The 14,781-nt window shown below is 39.8% G+C and overlaps 1 protein-coding gene across 3 annotated transcripts in view; it reads right to left on the minus strand.

Annotated features, from left to right (window-relative positions):
* Positions 1–8,142: 8,142 nt before the first annotated feature.
* The window catches only part of KCTD9 (potassium channel tetramerization domain containing 9), an 86,993-nt gene continuing 80,354 nt past the window's right edge, over positions 8,143–14,781 (minus strand). For 2 of the 3 annotated variants that reach the window (XM_081516648.1, XM_081516638.1), the window contains exons 10-12: positions 14,012–14,117; positions 12,878–13,011; positions 8,143–10,059 (exon numbers count right to left, since the gene is read on the minus strand). In XM_081516648.1, coding sequence (XP_081372774.1) covers positions 9,943–10,059; positions 12,878–13,011; positions 14,012–14,117 — 357 coding nt within the window. In that variant the 3' untranslated portion in view covers positions 8,143–9,942. Of the gene's footprint in view, positions 10,060–12,260; positions 12,352–12,877; positions 13,012–14,011; positions 14,118–14,781 lie in introns of all 3 variants that reach the window. The other variant, XM_081516659.1, reaches the window with a different exon arrangement.

Consider the following 14,781-nt stretch of genomic DNA (forward strand, 5'->3'; position numbering starts at 1 on the left):
AAAATGCCCTATAGACAGACAGTAGCATGCAGTCTAAACAAAAGTGCTAGAAATACAAAGCATTTTACCTGTTTGAAAGCAGAAAGTCCCCCAAATCTCAAGCTTCCTTTGAAGTGTGTTGAATCTGACTGTTCATTTTTCTAGCTTCCTTTTTATATGAAACTTTTCCAAGACACTGAAATCTTCCCCACTGGTAAACTGCATTGCACATGGACTATGGTGTTTTTTTTTTTTCAATAGTAATTTCTTAAAGCCTCACATTAAGCCCTTAATGGTGTATATAATTGGAACACCCACTGGTGTATCTGTTAAATTTACTTAAATCTTGGCTATTAAAATCTCACCTAAGACTTTTATAGTCAAGGCCACAATTCAGAGATTAAAATCTAGCTAGGTAGAATTCTCTTGAGGAAACTGACAGGCCAATCAAGAGTTCAAGGGAAATAGCTGTCTTAGACTACTGCTGCTGCTGCTAAGTCGCTTCAGTCGTGTCCGACTCTGTGCGACCCCATAGATGGCAGCCCACCAGGCTCCACCGTCCCTGGGATTCTCCAGGCAAGAATACTGGAGTGGGGTGCCATTGCCTTCTCCGTGTCTTAGACTAACTCATGCTAAATGGCACACGTGGAAACTGTCACAGAGGAGCCCATGTAATAGTAATTGTATAGTCAGGATGTATGGGAGCAGATCTCAACTCTTAGATTCCCCATGTGTAAAAGGAACTGAGTTATAAGTAACAAGAAGTGATTATTGGTACTGTCCCAAACCCATACAGAATCGCTAAAGTAGATGGTAGGAGTTTGGAAATCCCCCAGTCTTCTACCCTCCAGGTTTCTTCTTTGACTATTTATTTATCATTTTTTAAAATTTTTATCAGAGTGTAGTTGATCGACAAGGCTGTGTTACCCTCTGTTGTACAGCAAAGGGAACCAGCCACACACATATGTATATCCACTCTCTCCCCCAACTCTCCTCCCTTATAGGTCATCACAGAGTATTGGGTAGAGTTCCCTGTGTATACAGCAAGTCTGTTTATTTAACTTTTTTGGCCCCATCATGCAGCATGCAGGATCTTAATTCCTCAACCAGGGATCGAACTCGCACCCTCTCCAGTGGAAGTGTGGAATCTCAACTACTGGACCACCAGGTAAGTCTCTTTATTTTTAAAAAATAGAGTATTGTTGACTTACAATGTTGTGTTTCAGGTGTACAGCAAAGTGATTCAATTATACACACATAAATATGTATGTATGTGGTTAGTTACTCAGTGGTGTCTGACTCTGTGACCCTGTGGATTGTAGCCCACCAGACTGCCCTGTCCATGGGGATTCTCCAGGCCAGAATACTGGAATGGGTTGCCTTGCCCTCTTCCAAGGATCTTCCCAACCCAGGGACCAAACCCAAGTCTCCCTCATTGCAGGTGGATTCTTTACCAGCTGAGCTACCAGGGAAGCCCGTGTGTGTGTGTGTGTGTGTGTGTGTGTGTACCAAAAAATATATATACATATATTCTTTTTCAGGTGCTTTTCCCTTATAGGTTATTACAAAATCTTGTGTAGTTCCCTATGCTATACAGTATGTCCTTGTTGTTTATGTTTTATATATAGTAATGTGTATCATCTGCTAATCCCAGACTCATTTGTCCCCCTCCTTTTTCCTCTGGTAACCCTAAATGTGTTTTCCTATGTCTCGGATTCTATTTCAGTTTTGTAAATAAGTTCATCTGTATCATGTTTGAGATCTCACATATAAACAATAGTGTATGATGTTTGTCTGTCTGGCTTACTTGGTATGATAATCTCTAGGTCCATCTATGTTGCTGCAAATGGTATTATTCCATTCTTTTTTATGGCTGATTAGTGTTCCATTGTGTATATATACCACATCGTCTTTCTTGAAAGCCTTCTACAGTATCAAAAAGGGAGGAGAAATGTTGGAGTTTGAATGTGCTAAGTGCAAAAATAACCAGCCAGAGGTTCAGCTCATTTCAGTAGATGGTGATTGAGTTAAAAGATACAAATCCCTATGCTAAAGGTCATGGGAGTACAAAGATGAGAAATAATAGTTACCTGGCATGTGAATGAGGCTAACCTTGCTCATTATTACAGCCCTGCAAAGCAGATCTCATGATCTAAATTTCAGAGATAGACATTCCACCCCAGAAGTGAACCGCTGGACGTTATATTTATACAGTAAAAGCATTAAAAAAAGAGAACCATTACTCTTTATTATATTTATTTGAATACATGATTCAGTTCAGTTCAGTCACTCAGTTGTGTCCAACTCTTTGCGACCCCATGAATCACAGCACGCCAGGCCTCCCTGTCCATCACCAACTCCCGGAGTTTACCCAAACTCATGTCCATCGAGTCGGTGATGCCATCCAGCCATCTCATCCTCTGTCGTCCCCTTCTCCTCCTGCCCGCAATCCTTCCCAGCATCAAGGTCTTTTCCAGTGAGTCAGTTCTTCACATGAGGTGGCCAAAGTATTGGAGTTTCAGCTTCAGCATCAGTCCTTCCAATGAACACACAGGACTGATCTTCTTTAGGATGGACTGGTTGGATCTCCTTGCAGTCCAATGGACTCTCAAAGAGTCTTCTCCAACACCACAGTTCAAAAGAATCAATTCTTCTGTGCTCAGCTTTCTTCACCGTCCAACTCTCACATCCATACATGACCACTGGAAAAACCATAGCCTTGACTAGATGGACCTTTGTTGGCAAAGTAATGTCTCTGCTTTTTAATATGCTGTCTAGGTTGGTCATAACTTTCCTTCCAAGGAGTAAGCGTCTTTTAATTTCATGGCTGCAATCACCATCTGCAGTGATTTTGGAGCCCAAAAAAATAAAGTCTGACACTGTTTCCACTGTTTCCCCATCCATTTCCCGTGAAGTGATGGGACGAGATGCCATGATCTTAGTTTTCTGAATGTTAAGCCAACTTTTTCATTCTCCTGTCTCACATTCGTCAAGTGGCTTTTTAGTTCCTCTTCACTTTCTGCCATAAGGGTGGTGTCATCTGCATATCTGAGGTTATTGATATTTCTCCCGGCAGTCTTGATTCCAGCTTGTGCTTCTTCCAGCCCTGCATTTCGCATGATGTACTCTGCATATAAGTTAAATAAGCAGGGTGACAATATACAGCCTTGACATACTCCTTTTCCTATTTGGAACCAGTCTGTTGTTCCATGTCCAGTTCTAACTGTTGCTTCCTGACCTGCATACAGATTTCTCAAGAGGCAGGTCAGGTGGTCTGGTATTCCCATCTTTCAGAATTTTCCACAGTTTATTGTGATCCACACAAAGGCTTTGGCATAGTCAATAAAGCAAAAATAGATGTTTTTCTGGAACTCTCTTGTTCTTTTGATGATCCAGCAGATGTTGGCAATTTGATCTCTGGTTCCTCTGCCTTTTCTAAATCCAGCTTGAACATCTGGAAGTTCACAGTTCACGTATTATTGAAGCCTGGCTTGGAGAATTTTGAGCATTACTTAATAGTGTGTGAGATGAGTGCAGTTGTGCGGTAGTTTGAGCATTCTTTGGCATTGCCTTTCTTTGGGACTGGGATGAAAACCGACCCTTTCAGTCCTGTGGCCACTGCTGAGTTTTCCAAATTTGTTCGCATATTGAGTGCAGCACTTTGACAGCATCATCTTTCAGGATTTGAAGTATCTCACCTGGAATTCCATCACCTCCACTAGCTTTGTTCGTAGTGATGCTTTCTAAGGCCCACTTGACTTCACATTCCAGGATGTCTGGCTCTAGGGGAGTGATCACACCATCATGATTATCTGGGTCGTGAAGATCTTTTTTGTACATTTCTTTTGTGTATTCTTGCTACCTCTTCTTAATATCTTCTGCTTCTGTTAGGTCCCTACCATTTCTGTCCTTTATCGTGCCCATCTTTGCATGAAATGTTCCCTTGGTATCTCTAATTTTCTTGAGGAGATCTCTAGTCTTTCCCATTCTGTTGTTTTCCTCTATTTCTTTGCATTGATCCATGAGGAAGGCTTTCTTCTCTCTCCTTGCTAGTCTTTGGAACTCTGCCTTCAAATCGGAGTATCTTTCCTTTTCTCCTTTGCTTTTCATTTCTCTTCTTTTCACAGCTATTTGTAAGTCCTCCTCAGACAGCCGTTTTGCTTTTTTGCATTTCTTTTTCTTGGGGATTGTCTTGATTCCTGTCTCCTGTACAATGTCACAAACCTCCGTCCATAGTTCATCAGGCACTCTATCAGATCTAGTTGCTTAAATCTATTTGTCACTTCCACTGTACAATCATAAGGGATTTGATTTAGATCATACCTGAATGGTCTAGTGGTTTTCCCTACTTTCTTCAAGTTAAGTCTGAATTTGGCAATAAGCAGTTCATGATCTGAGCCACAGTCAGCTCCCAGTCTTGTTTTTGCTGACTGTATAGAGCTTCTCCATCTTTGGCTGCAAAGAATATAATCAGTCTGATTTCAGTATTGACCATCTGGTGATGTCCATGTGTAGAGTCTTGTGTTGTTGGAAGAGGGTGTTTGCTATGACTGGTGCGTTCTCTTGGCAAAACTCTATTAGCCTTTTCCCTGCTTCATTTTGTACTCCAAGGCCAAATTTGCCTGTTACACCAGGTGTTTCTTGACTTCCTACTTTTGCATTCCAGTCCCCTATAATGAAAAGGACATCTTTTGGGGGTGTTAGTTCTAGAAGGTCTTCTAGGTCTTCATAGGACCGTTCAACTTCAGCTTCTTCAGCATTACTGGTCAGGGCATAGGCTTGGATTACTGTGATATTGAATAGTTTGCCTTGGAAACGAACAGAGATCATTCTGTTGTTTTTGCGATTGCATCCAGGTACTGCATTTAGGACTCTTTTGTTGACCATGATGGCTACTCCATTTCTTCTAAGGGATTCCTGCCCACAGTAGTAGATATAATGGTCATCTGAGTTAAATTCACCCATTTCAGTCCATCTTAGTTCACTGATTCCTAGAATGTCGACGTTCCCTCTTGCCATCTCCTGTTTGACCACTTCCAATTTGCCTCGATTCATGGACCTAACATTCCAGGCTCCTATGCAATGTTGCTCTTTACAGCTTCGGACCTTGCTTCTGTCACCAGTCACATCCACAACTGGGTGTTGTTTTTGCTTTGGCTGCATCCCTTCATTCTTTCTGGAGTTATTTCTCCACTGATCTCCAGTAGCATATTGGGCACCTACCGACCTGGGGAGTTCCTCTTTCAGTGTCCTATCTTTTTGCCTTTTGATACTGTTCCTGGGGGTTCTCAAGGTAAGAATACTGAAGTGGTTTGCCATTCCCTTCTCCAGTGGACCACATTCTGTCAGACCTCTCCACCATGACCTGTCCATCTTGGGTGGCCCCACACGGCATGCCTTAGTTTCATTGAGATAGACAAGGCTGTGGTCTGTGTAATCAGATTGGCTACTTTTCTGTGATTATGGTTTCAGTGTGTCTGCCCTCTGATGCCCTCTCACAACACCTACTGTCTAACTCGGGTTTGTCTTACCTTGGACGTGGGGTATCTCTTCACGCCTGCTCCAGCAAAGCGCAGCCACTACTCCTTATCTTGGACGACGGGTATCTCCTCACGGTCGCCCCTCCCACCTGACCTTGAATGTGGAGTAGCTCCTCTCGGCCCTCCTGTGCCCATGCAGTCGCCGCTCCTTGGATGTGGAGTAGCTCTTCTCGGTCACTGCCCCTGACCTCGGACGTGGGGTAGCTCCTCTCAGCTGCCGCCCCTGACCTCGGACATGGGGTAGCTCCTCTATCTTCCCCTAATTTACCCATCTGTAAGTCATGATAGTCAAAGATCGCATCTTATTTAAACATTTTATTAATAAGTCCCCAGCATTTAGTCAGCATTCAATAAATACAGATTGGAATGAATGAATGAAAGGTAAGGACCTTTTAACCTGATTAGATCTGTTTCCTCTTCTGCATCAAAGATGTGTTTTAACTGACTCAGAATTAAATCTTCATGTCCAGTTGGATGAAGGTCTGTTACATTTGCTAAGCAGTAAAATGTTTCAAAATAACTGGATGTGTGTTCACTTTAGAGTTAAGATTGGAAATTTCTCCTTGAGTAGGATGCTAGATCAGTCAGCTCTTGCCCAGTGTCCCCTGGAATAATTAATTATGTCTGCAAGGATTTTGGCATAAAAAGCAATGTTGGTCCACCCAAATAAACTTCTTTGCTCAGTCACCTCTGTGGAGGTTGTCAGATCTGTGACAGGGTAGGGAAGAGGATGAACTTTAATTGCAAATAGAGGGGGAATTAGAAAATAGAATGTGGTTGACTTTATCTCATTTAGACACTTCTAATAATTTAAGCACCATTCTGACATGGAGGAATGGAATCTCATCTCCCTATGAACGTAATGAGAGGCTGGTTTTCAACAAGAATCCATTTTGTTTGAATAATGGATGCTGTTTAAGTTGTGATGTGCTTGTAACAGTATTGCTGAAGCAGATATGTTTTTGGTTGAGACTAATGAAAGAGTTGAGACTTTGACCCTTGTCATGTTAATCTTTTATCACTGGTTAAGCTTCCCTGGATTACTGGTAGCCAATTTCCGTCAGTTGACATTTAGTCTTTGAAAAATGCTTTGAAATTTTTAGATGAATGCAACCACATGGTCTGTGAATTCCTTCACTATGTATCATGTCCTTGAAGCCTGCCTCAGCATTGTCATAGATCTCAAGGGCAAAGGCCAAGCTTGTTTATTTTCTATAGCACCAGATTGGGTATCAAACAAATATACAGTTAATGGAATGTGGAGGTTTGGTGACAAATTGATCCTTGTCACAGTTCCAACAACAGATCAATTTGCCATGAAGCTGAATTTAGTAAATAGGATTTAAATAATTGAATTTTACAGTTACACACTTTTTTCCCCTAAATTTAGAAATCTCCTAAATTTCAAGTATGGCTCTCTCTATAAAGGGAAAATGGCTTCAATTTTTTAGCATTAAAAAAAGCACCTCAAAATTACTAAAATGTAACAATAATAATTTAGTAGGTAGAGCTAGTGGTAAACAATCTACCTCCCAATGCAGGAGATGCACAAGACGTGGGTTCGAGTCCTGGCTCAGGAAGATCCCCTGGAGGAGTAAATGGCAACCCACTCCAATATTCTTGCCTGGAGTCTCCCATGGACAGAGGCACCCATGGGGTCGCAAAGTCAGACACGACTGAGCGACTGAATACAACACACACAATCTTGCTGAATGACAGATGGAAACCTTCTTTGTCCTAATGTAGAATCTCAGCAGGAAGGACTCATGAACTCCTGCTGACACATCTAAGGTTATGACAGGGTTTCAGATAATTAGTCCTTGCATAAGGTACTTTGTGAAAAATAACTGCTTTTCCTTGTAGAGTTGTACCATTTAAAGACAATATTTCCTTGGAGATTTATAAAAACTGCTAGGGTTTTTCATATATTAAAGATGATTTAAAGCTGACACGGGATAGATTTATTGCCAACTCATAAAATGAACAGTTGGAGAAAATACCCCAAGTCTTAATTTATGATGGTAAACTTTGTAAGAAAATGAATATATATTGTTTCGTTGCTTTGAAATTACAGCTAAAAGACTATTACGGCATAATACATATTGCTCTAAACAGGTACACGAGTACAAATTTTCTCAATGTAGATCATTAGCTATCTAGTTTAAAACCCTTTTCTAGCCTTTCCCGCCCCTCCCCAAACAACTGTGTTTTAAACCTATGTGTACAATCATGTTTCACTGCAAGGGTTAATGGGATTTTTACTATTTTGAAACATTCCTTCCTGCTTAAATTTCTTTCTCTCAGTTGTCTAGCAAGAACACTTTAGGGACAATGTATTTCACAAACCCAACAAAGCTAACAGGTAAAAATGTTCATCAGCTAAAGAGTAACACAAACGAGTTATTGGAAGACAGCCTTTTCTTTTGTTCAGCACTAATGAAATGTCTGTGTTAGCATGGTGGATTTTAAGAGGAAGATCATAAAATAATCATGCTTCAAGAAATAAGTTTAAAGGCACTTTCTTCTTTTTCACACAGACCCTCAGCGCTGGTCTTAAACGCATACTGAAGAAATTAAGTAAATTTGGAAAGTTCTAATTCTCAAAAGCAAGACAAGAAACGCCTTTTCAACATTTCACATCGTTTATTAATGCAGGACACGTTAGATCCAAAATCTGCATTTTTTAAGCATACTGTGTTTGGATCTTTCAGATTCTTCTGCAGGTTTAGGTTATGTCTACAGAGGTACCCTTAAGTGGATGAACAACACATTCTCTAATTATTGAAAATATAGTACAGAGTGAAATGATTTAAATATAATTTAGGCACATATTGATTATGAAAATAGATTATCTCTCAATACTTCTCTGTCTTGGTAAAAATAATAAAGCAAAGAAAATAATTCATTTCTGAAGTTGCTTTCCTTCACCTGTAAAGGTCTATCTCCTCCCACTTATGCATATGTACCCTTCACTGTTAAGGAAAGCTTTGCATATGTATAGAAGAATAAGCTATGTAAATACTGAAGACATGTCATTCTCCCACAGGAGACAAAGTGGTTTTTAACGATTCCTTGCCTCACATGGATGAGTCTGGAGAATTCAGAACCCATTTGGACACAGCTTACATCCCTGCTCTTGGGGTCGACATAAGGACAAACCAGTTACTGGTAAGGAAGTTCAGGCCCTGCCCCTGCAGAGCAAGTAACTTGAGGAAGCCAGGCTAAAAATGTATTAAAATACAACACACCAGAACTATAAGAACCAAGGTGCTGACTGAATTGGTAGTCCATCTTGGAACCAGCCAAATACCTTTATTTCCATTTAAGCTTTTCAATAACTATAGTCAAACTGTCAGTTTAAAATTCTTCATTCCCCACTGTAGGATCAGAGCTGCAGTTCTATTCTGTTGACTTCTAAAAGATGAATCTGCCATATTCATTCATATTTTACACCTTTGATGGCAGTGGGTTTGGATTTCACACCTATTTCCAAGCTGGCCTTGTTTATCTGGCATTTGAGTTAAATGAGTGTTAATTATGCACCTTGGGTTTTTGGTTTTCAACTCTCTCCCTATGCTTGTTTTGACTGTACAGGGAGGAAACTAAGTGAGTAGTGTAAATACATAAAACTGCCTGGGCTGGCATGGAGTGGAACTTGCTTAGAATGAAATTGTAAGTTGAAAGCTCAGTTAAAAGCTGTAGGTAAATCATTCGCCATTCAGAGAGTTCCACTGCAACTTTAGCTGACAATGATGTATATGATGTCTCTTTCCTGCCACTCTATCTCAATCAGTAACAGGGTTTCTTTAATTTAGCTACTGTTTTGTTCTTTAAAAAAAAAATTCTTAAAATGAACCTGAAAAGAGAGCCTTGGGGAGTCTGATCTTACCATCTTCACACGGTATGACAGGTATTCAAAGTAGGAGAGGCCCCACTAAAGCTATTTAGAAACCTGAACAACTTCTGCAAAATTGTGAAGTTCAACAATTTAAATATCCATACTGCATCTGGAGAGTCAATAAATATAATTGCATATGTTGTGCTTTTCATAAATTAAAATCCTCAAATGCATTTCAAACCCAGATGGTATTTCAATATCATGCCTATTTAAAAGCAAATATAATAGACACTATTTATTCCTGGTCGCAAGGCTACCAGGTAAATCCCCCTACTCCACTCCAAAGGCAGCAATCTAATCTAGCTTCCCTAAATCTACTGAAGGAGTGCTTCTCTGTTAAAAATCAGAATGTGGGGAAAAAGTGACTTTTTCCCCCTTATGCACCTCTGAGAACAAGCATAATCCTCTAAATGTTTTTTTAATTTCCTTACAGTGTTATTTCTTCTAGATAACTGAGTGGGTGGAGAAAGAAGAGTGATAAGGAAAACATTTGTCATCTTCGGCAACTTCCTCCCTCCAGGCCTCTCATCTGACGCTCTGTGACATGTGTAGTGGTGTCAGCATCTCTTCAAAGATGGCGCCCTTCACGTTGGAACCCCTCAGGTTGGCTTCTTGAAGGTCACACCCAGACAGGTCACAATTCTGCAGGACACAAACAGTATTCATGGAAGTAACACACTGAAGGGCTTATCTGTTCCCTCTTAAAATGGTTCCTGGGGCATATCAGGAAAAAATTCCTATAGAATAAAACTCAGTTATTTCTGGAAAACTTTCATAAGTTTTAGGAGAAAGCCATATTTTCTTCTATCTGTATTTTTTTCTCTAGTTGATGCTTACTTAGGCTGACCACCACAAATATGTATAAACAAAGGTCAATGATGAAGCACGTCCCTTTTGAATTTGAAGCATTTAAAATCCAGAATGTAAAATGTATCTAAACAATTTTATGGGCTTCCCTGGGAATATGGGGCTTGAATGGAAGCAGCTCCACTGCCAGACAAACTCAGAGGGTCTGAGCATCAGAAACTGATTTCTGGGACCTGAGATAATCTTTATTCTTTTTTTAAAATTTATATTGGAATATAGTTGATTTTGGAGAAGGAAATGGCAACCCACTCCAGTATTTTTGCCTGGAAAATCCCATGGACAGAGAAACCTGGCAGGCTTACAGTCCATGGGGTCACAAGAGTCAGACATGACTTAGTGACTAAAACACACATAGCTGATTTACCATGTTGTGTTAGTTTCAGGTATACAGCAAAGTGATTGATTTAGTTATACATCTCTTTGGGGCTTCCCAGGTGGCACTAGTGGTAAAGAACCTGCCTGCAAATGCAGGAGATGTGAGTTGGATCCCTGGGTCTGGGAAGATCCCCTGGAAGAGGGCATGGCAACTCACTCCAGTATTCTTGCCTGGAGAATCTGATGGACAGAGGAGCCTGGTGGGCTACAGTCCATGGGGTCACAAGAGAGTCGGACACAACTGAGTGACTTAATGGTTTTACCACAATCCATGAACAATAATGAAAGGCATGGGGGTGGGGAAGACTCAGATTTTTAAACAGAGAGATGGATTTTACTTAAATTGTATCATGTAACTGCCTAACATTAACATTCTTAGAGTAAGGAATTGCCTTTTTTTAACCCTCCAATTATGTATACAATTCAGTGAGTTTTAACAGATCTATATACAGCAGTGTAACCACCACAACTGGTAGCTGCTTTCAAATTTCCCTTGAGATCAGAGAGTGACAGATGGGACAGGGATTTTGGCTAAGTCCCTGAGGATGGTGGGGATGATGGTTAGCGAGAAGGGTGACTGCACATATCCTTTTAGGATAGAGGGTTAGCAGCTGCCCCAACAGTCATCCTGATTAGTCTTTGCAATCAGTTAGATAAAGGGAGGCTTTCTAAATAAAGAACTCGCATGTAGTCACATGCTAACTGAAACAAAGGAAAAAATCCTCATCTTAGGTGACAGTAACAACATTTAAAAAGTTAAATAACTGTACTTTATAATAGGTTTATGCCTTCAAGTTCAACGGGGCCTGCTACTATGCTAAGAGCTATCAAGAGAACAAGGTGAATTCAGATGAGAAATCTAGATGCTGGCTATGAAATAGGATCGCTGAATTAAGGACTGTGTTATTGGACCTTAGGACTAAATAAGACTGCATAGGAAGGAAGTATAGAGTGAGAGAAGGATAGACAAAAACACAGAAACAGTACTCTTAGTATTATAATGAAAAAAGAACAAGATGAAAACATTAAAAAAAAAAATCAACAAGCTAACTGTTGACATACTATTCTCTAGAATCCAATCTATGCCAGATTTTCTTGTATAGGTCTGTATTGTTCAATACAGTACTCCTAGTCACATATAGCAGTTTACATTTAAATGAATTTTAATTAAATACAATTTACAAATCCATCCCTCGATTGCTCTGGCTCAATAGCCACATGTGGCTGGTAGGTGCTGGACTGAACAGCACAGCCACAGAACATGCCCACTGTTGCAGAAAGAGCTACCAGACAGTGATATAGACCCATTAACAGCTATGCAGTCTGCCAGCTCAATCTGCAACTCAAGATGATATATACCAGACAATTCTGATGAAAAAGATAACTGGCTGGACAGAAGTAAAGTCTCAGGTTGAGATTCAAAAAAAATATGATGCCAATTTAGAACAGGCTTTCCCTGAACCTGATTTCAGACTCAGATATCATTTCAGTTTCTCAAGAAGTTTAAGAAATAATCTGGCCCCATTTAATTCTGTTTGGAATTAAAATTTAAGAAAACCACAATCAAGTGGATTAAATAAGCATCTATCAAATGTACCTACCTGAGGGAGATCCAAGGAAAAGAGGAGAAATCAGCTCAGACTGAATGCCAGATGAATGCATATGCAATCTAGAAAAATGGTACTGATGAACCTATTGGCAGGGCAGGAATAGAGACGTAGAGAACAGACTTGTGGACACGAGGCAGGGAAGGAGAGAGTGAGACAAATTGAGAGTACCACTGACCTATACACACTAGCTTGTGTAAAACAGATAGGGGGAGGCTGCTGTATAGCACAGGGAACTCAGCTCAGTGCTCTGTGATGACTTAGAGGGATGGGATGGGATGCGGAGGAGGTCTGAAAGGGAGGGGATGTATGTATACCTATGGCTGATATGTATACCTATAGTTGTAGTACCAGCAGAAACTAATAACAACATTGTAAAGAAACTCTGTTCCAATTAAAAATAAAATCTGAACCTAGCATCTGTAACTTAGGTAAGCAGATTCTGCTTTGGAATTCAAATTTGCTTTTCTTTCAGTTGTTGTTTAAACATTCTGTCAGCCTGGTTGGCACGTTACCTGGCAGTATGGCACAGTCAACTACTTTGTTTTATTTCAATACATTTTGTAGGAGCTACTCAGTCATTCTGGATGAACAAAAACTCAGTGACTCACCTCCAAATCAGTTCCTGCCAGAGTTGCCCCTCTGAGGTTACAGTTCTTCAACTTTGCATTCTTTAAGGTCGCAACTCTCAGGTTAATTCCTGTCATTTGACTTCCTTCCATATCCACACCTTTCAGATTAGCACCTAAAGTGAATATATTTTAGGATCAATTGAACTTAAAAATATTTATAGTCATTTATCTTCAAAAGATGCAAGATGACTTAACAGGGGTAAATGTTGACCTCTGCGTCCTTTGGAAATGACTGAATTATAAATCTGTCTCTTGACCAATGTACATACATACGGAGTTCTTTTGTTAATCTGTTTGCTTATGCTATGAATTAAGAATTCGTGCTTTAGTATGTATTTGTGAGGGAGGAATTCAATTTGGTCCTAGAGTTTGCACTTTTAAATATGCCTCCAAAAATTTATAGTGATGGAAATGAGTTGTGTGTCTTCTAGATACACAAATAAACAAAATGACAAGTTCATGGACAAAACAAAGCAATAAAGAATTCACAAACAAAACATTACATCCAAAGGTGATAAAAAAACTGCCTGGCTTTATGCAAACTGAAGTTCTTCATTTTGGTCCACATTAAGACTGTGGTGTTCTATTATGGTGCCCTAGGGGAAGGATGGAAGAAGGGATAGTTAGGGATGGACCGGTACACACTGCTATATTTAAAATGGATAACCAACAAAGACCTACTATATAGTATAGGGAACTCTGCTCAATGTTATGTGTCAGCCTGGATTGGAGGGGAATTTAGGGGAGAATGAATACATGTTTATGTATGGCTGAGTCCCTTTGTTGTCCACCTGAAACATTCACAGCATTGTTAATCAGCTATATTCCAATATAAAGTTTAAAAAGCAACGCTGTTCTGTTTGGACATTTAAGATGTTGATACTTATCTCCAACTGAAGCTTCCTTAAATATTGGAGGCCACATTTCCTGAGTTTAGCATGCTGGTTTCCATTACTGAGACCAAACAATGGCTTAGCCCTTTGCAAATCCTCTTAAGACAGAAGACATGTTCCTCCCTATGGTTATGTTTTACCAGTAACAATTATTTTGCTGGGCTTTTTACTTAATGGTGTGTTTTTACTTTAGAGAAGGTAATTACAGAGAGACTCTTACCTTCTAAATTGGCTTTGAGACCAGAGGGATCTTCAAAATTACACAGCTTCAAGGATGCTCCCTCTGCATTAGAACACAGCATCTTGACGCCCTGGAGATTTGCACACTGGCCAAGGAAAGAGTAAAGTCTGTGTTTATTATGGTTGAGAATTTTGTCTGGACTAGAAAAAATTGGCTCAAACAGTAAAAGAAAAAATAAAAAGAAAAATCTGATATACTCACAATCAACTATTTTGTTAACAATAATTGTGAGAAGTTTTTAAAATAGTTCTTTTAAAAGAAACAAAGCCAAATAAACAATAGCATTCCTGCTTTATATGAAAAGAGTTTAGTTAAAGAAGCTGGGGAGGCAGGACCATGACATCCCTATTTCTATTTTTATAAACAGCCCTGGGCATATAAACAGCCCAGCTCATGACAATGTAACAGTTAATGTCTCAAGAAAGCATGAAGTTGTTAGGGGTCTAGATCTTCTCTTATTACTGCAGGAATGAAATTTCTGATGCTCAGTAATGCTGTCACTACCTTCATTTCAAAGGTTGGACTGCTAAGGCCAGCAATGAAAGGTTTCCATCTAGCTACAAACACCACCAAGTTGCTTGTAGGGTCTTTCCATACCAACCATCGCTCCAAAACATTGTCAACCCTGAGTACCCAAATGGCAGTTCAAGATATAAAGAGGAAAAAGTCAGAAAGTATATTTTGGAACTTTAAATTCAGTGCCATCAGATCTGATGTCTAACAACTACTGAATATGGCAGGAAGCTATC

Source organism: Giraffa tippelskirchi, chromosome 1 (assembly GCF_054371585.1).
Source record: "Giraffa tippelskirchi isolate mGirTip1 chromosome 1, T2T-mGirTip1v1.2.pri, whole genome shotgun sequence".
NCBI lineage: Eukaryota > Metazoa > Chordata > Mammalia > Artiodactyla > Giraffidae > Giraffa > Giraffa tippelskirchi.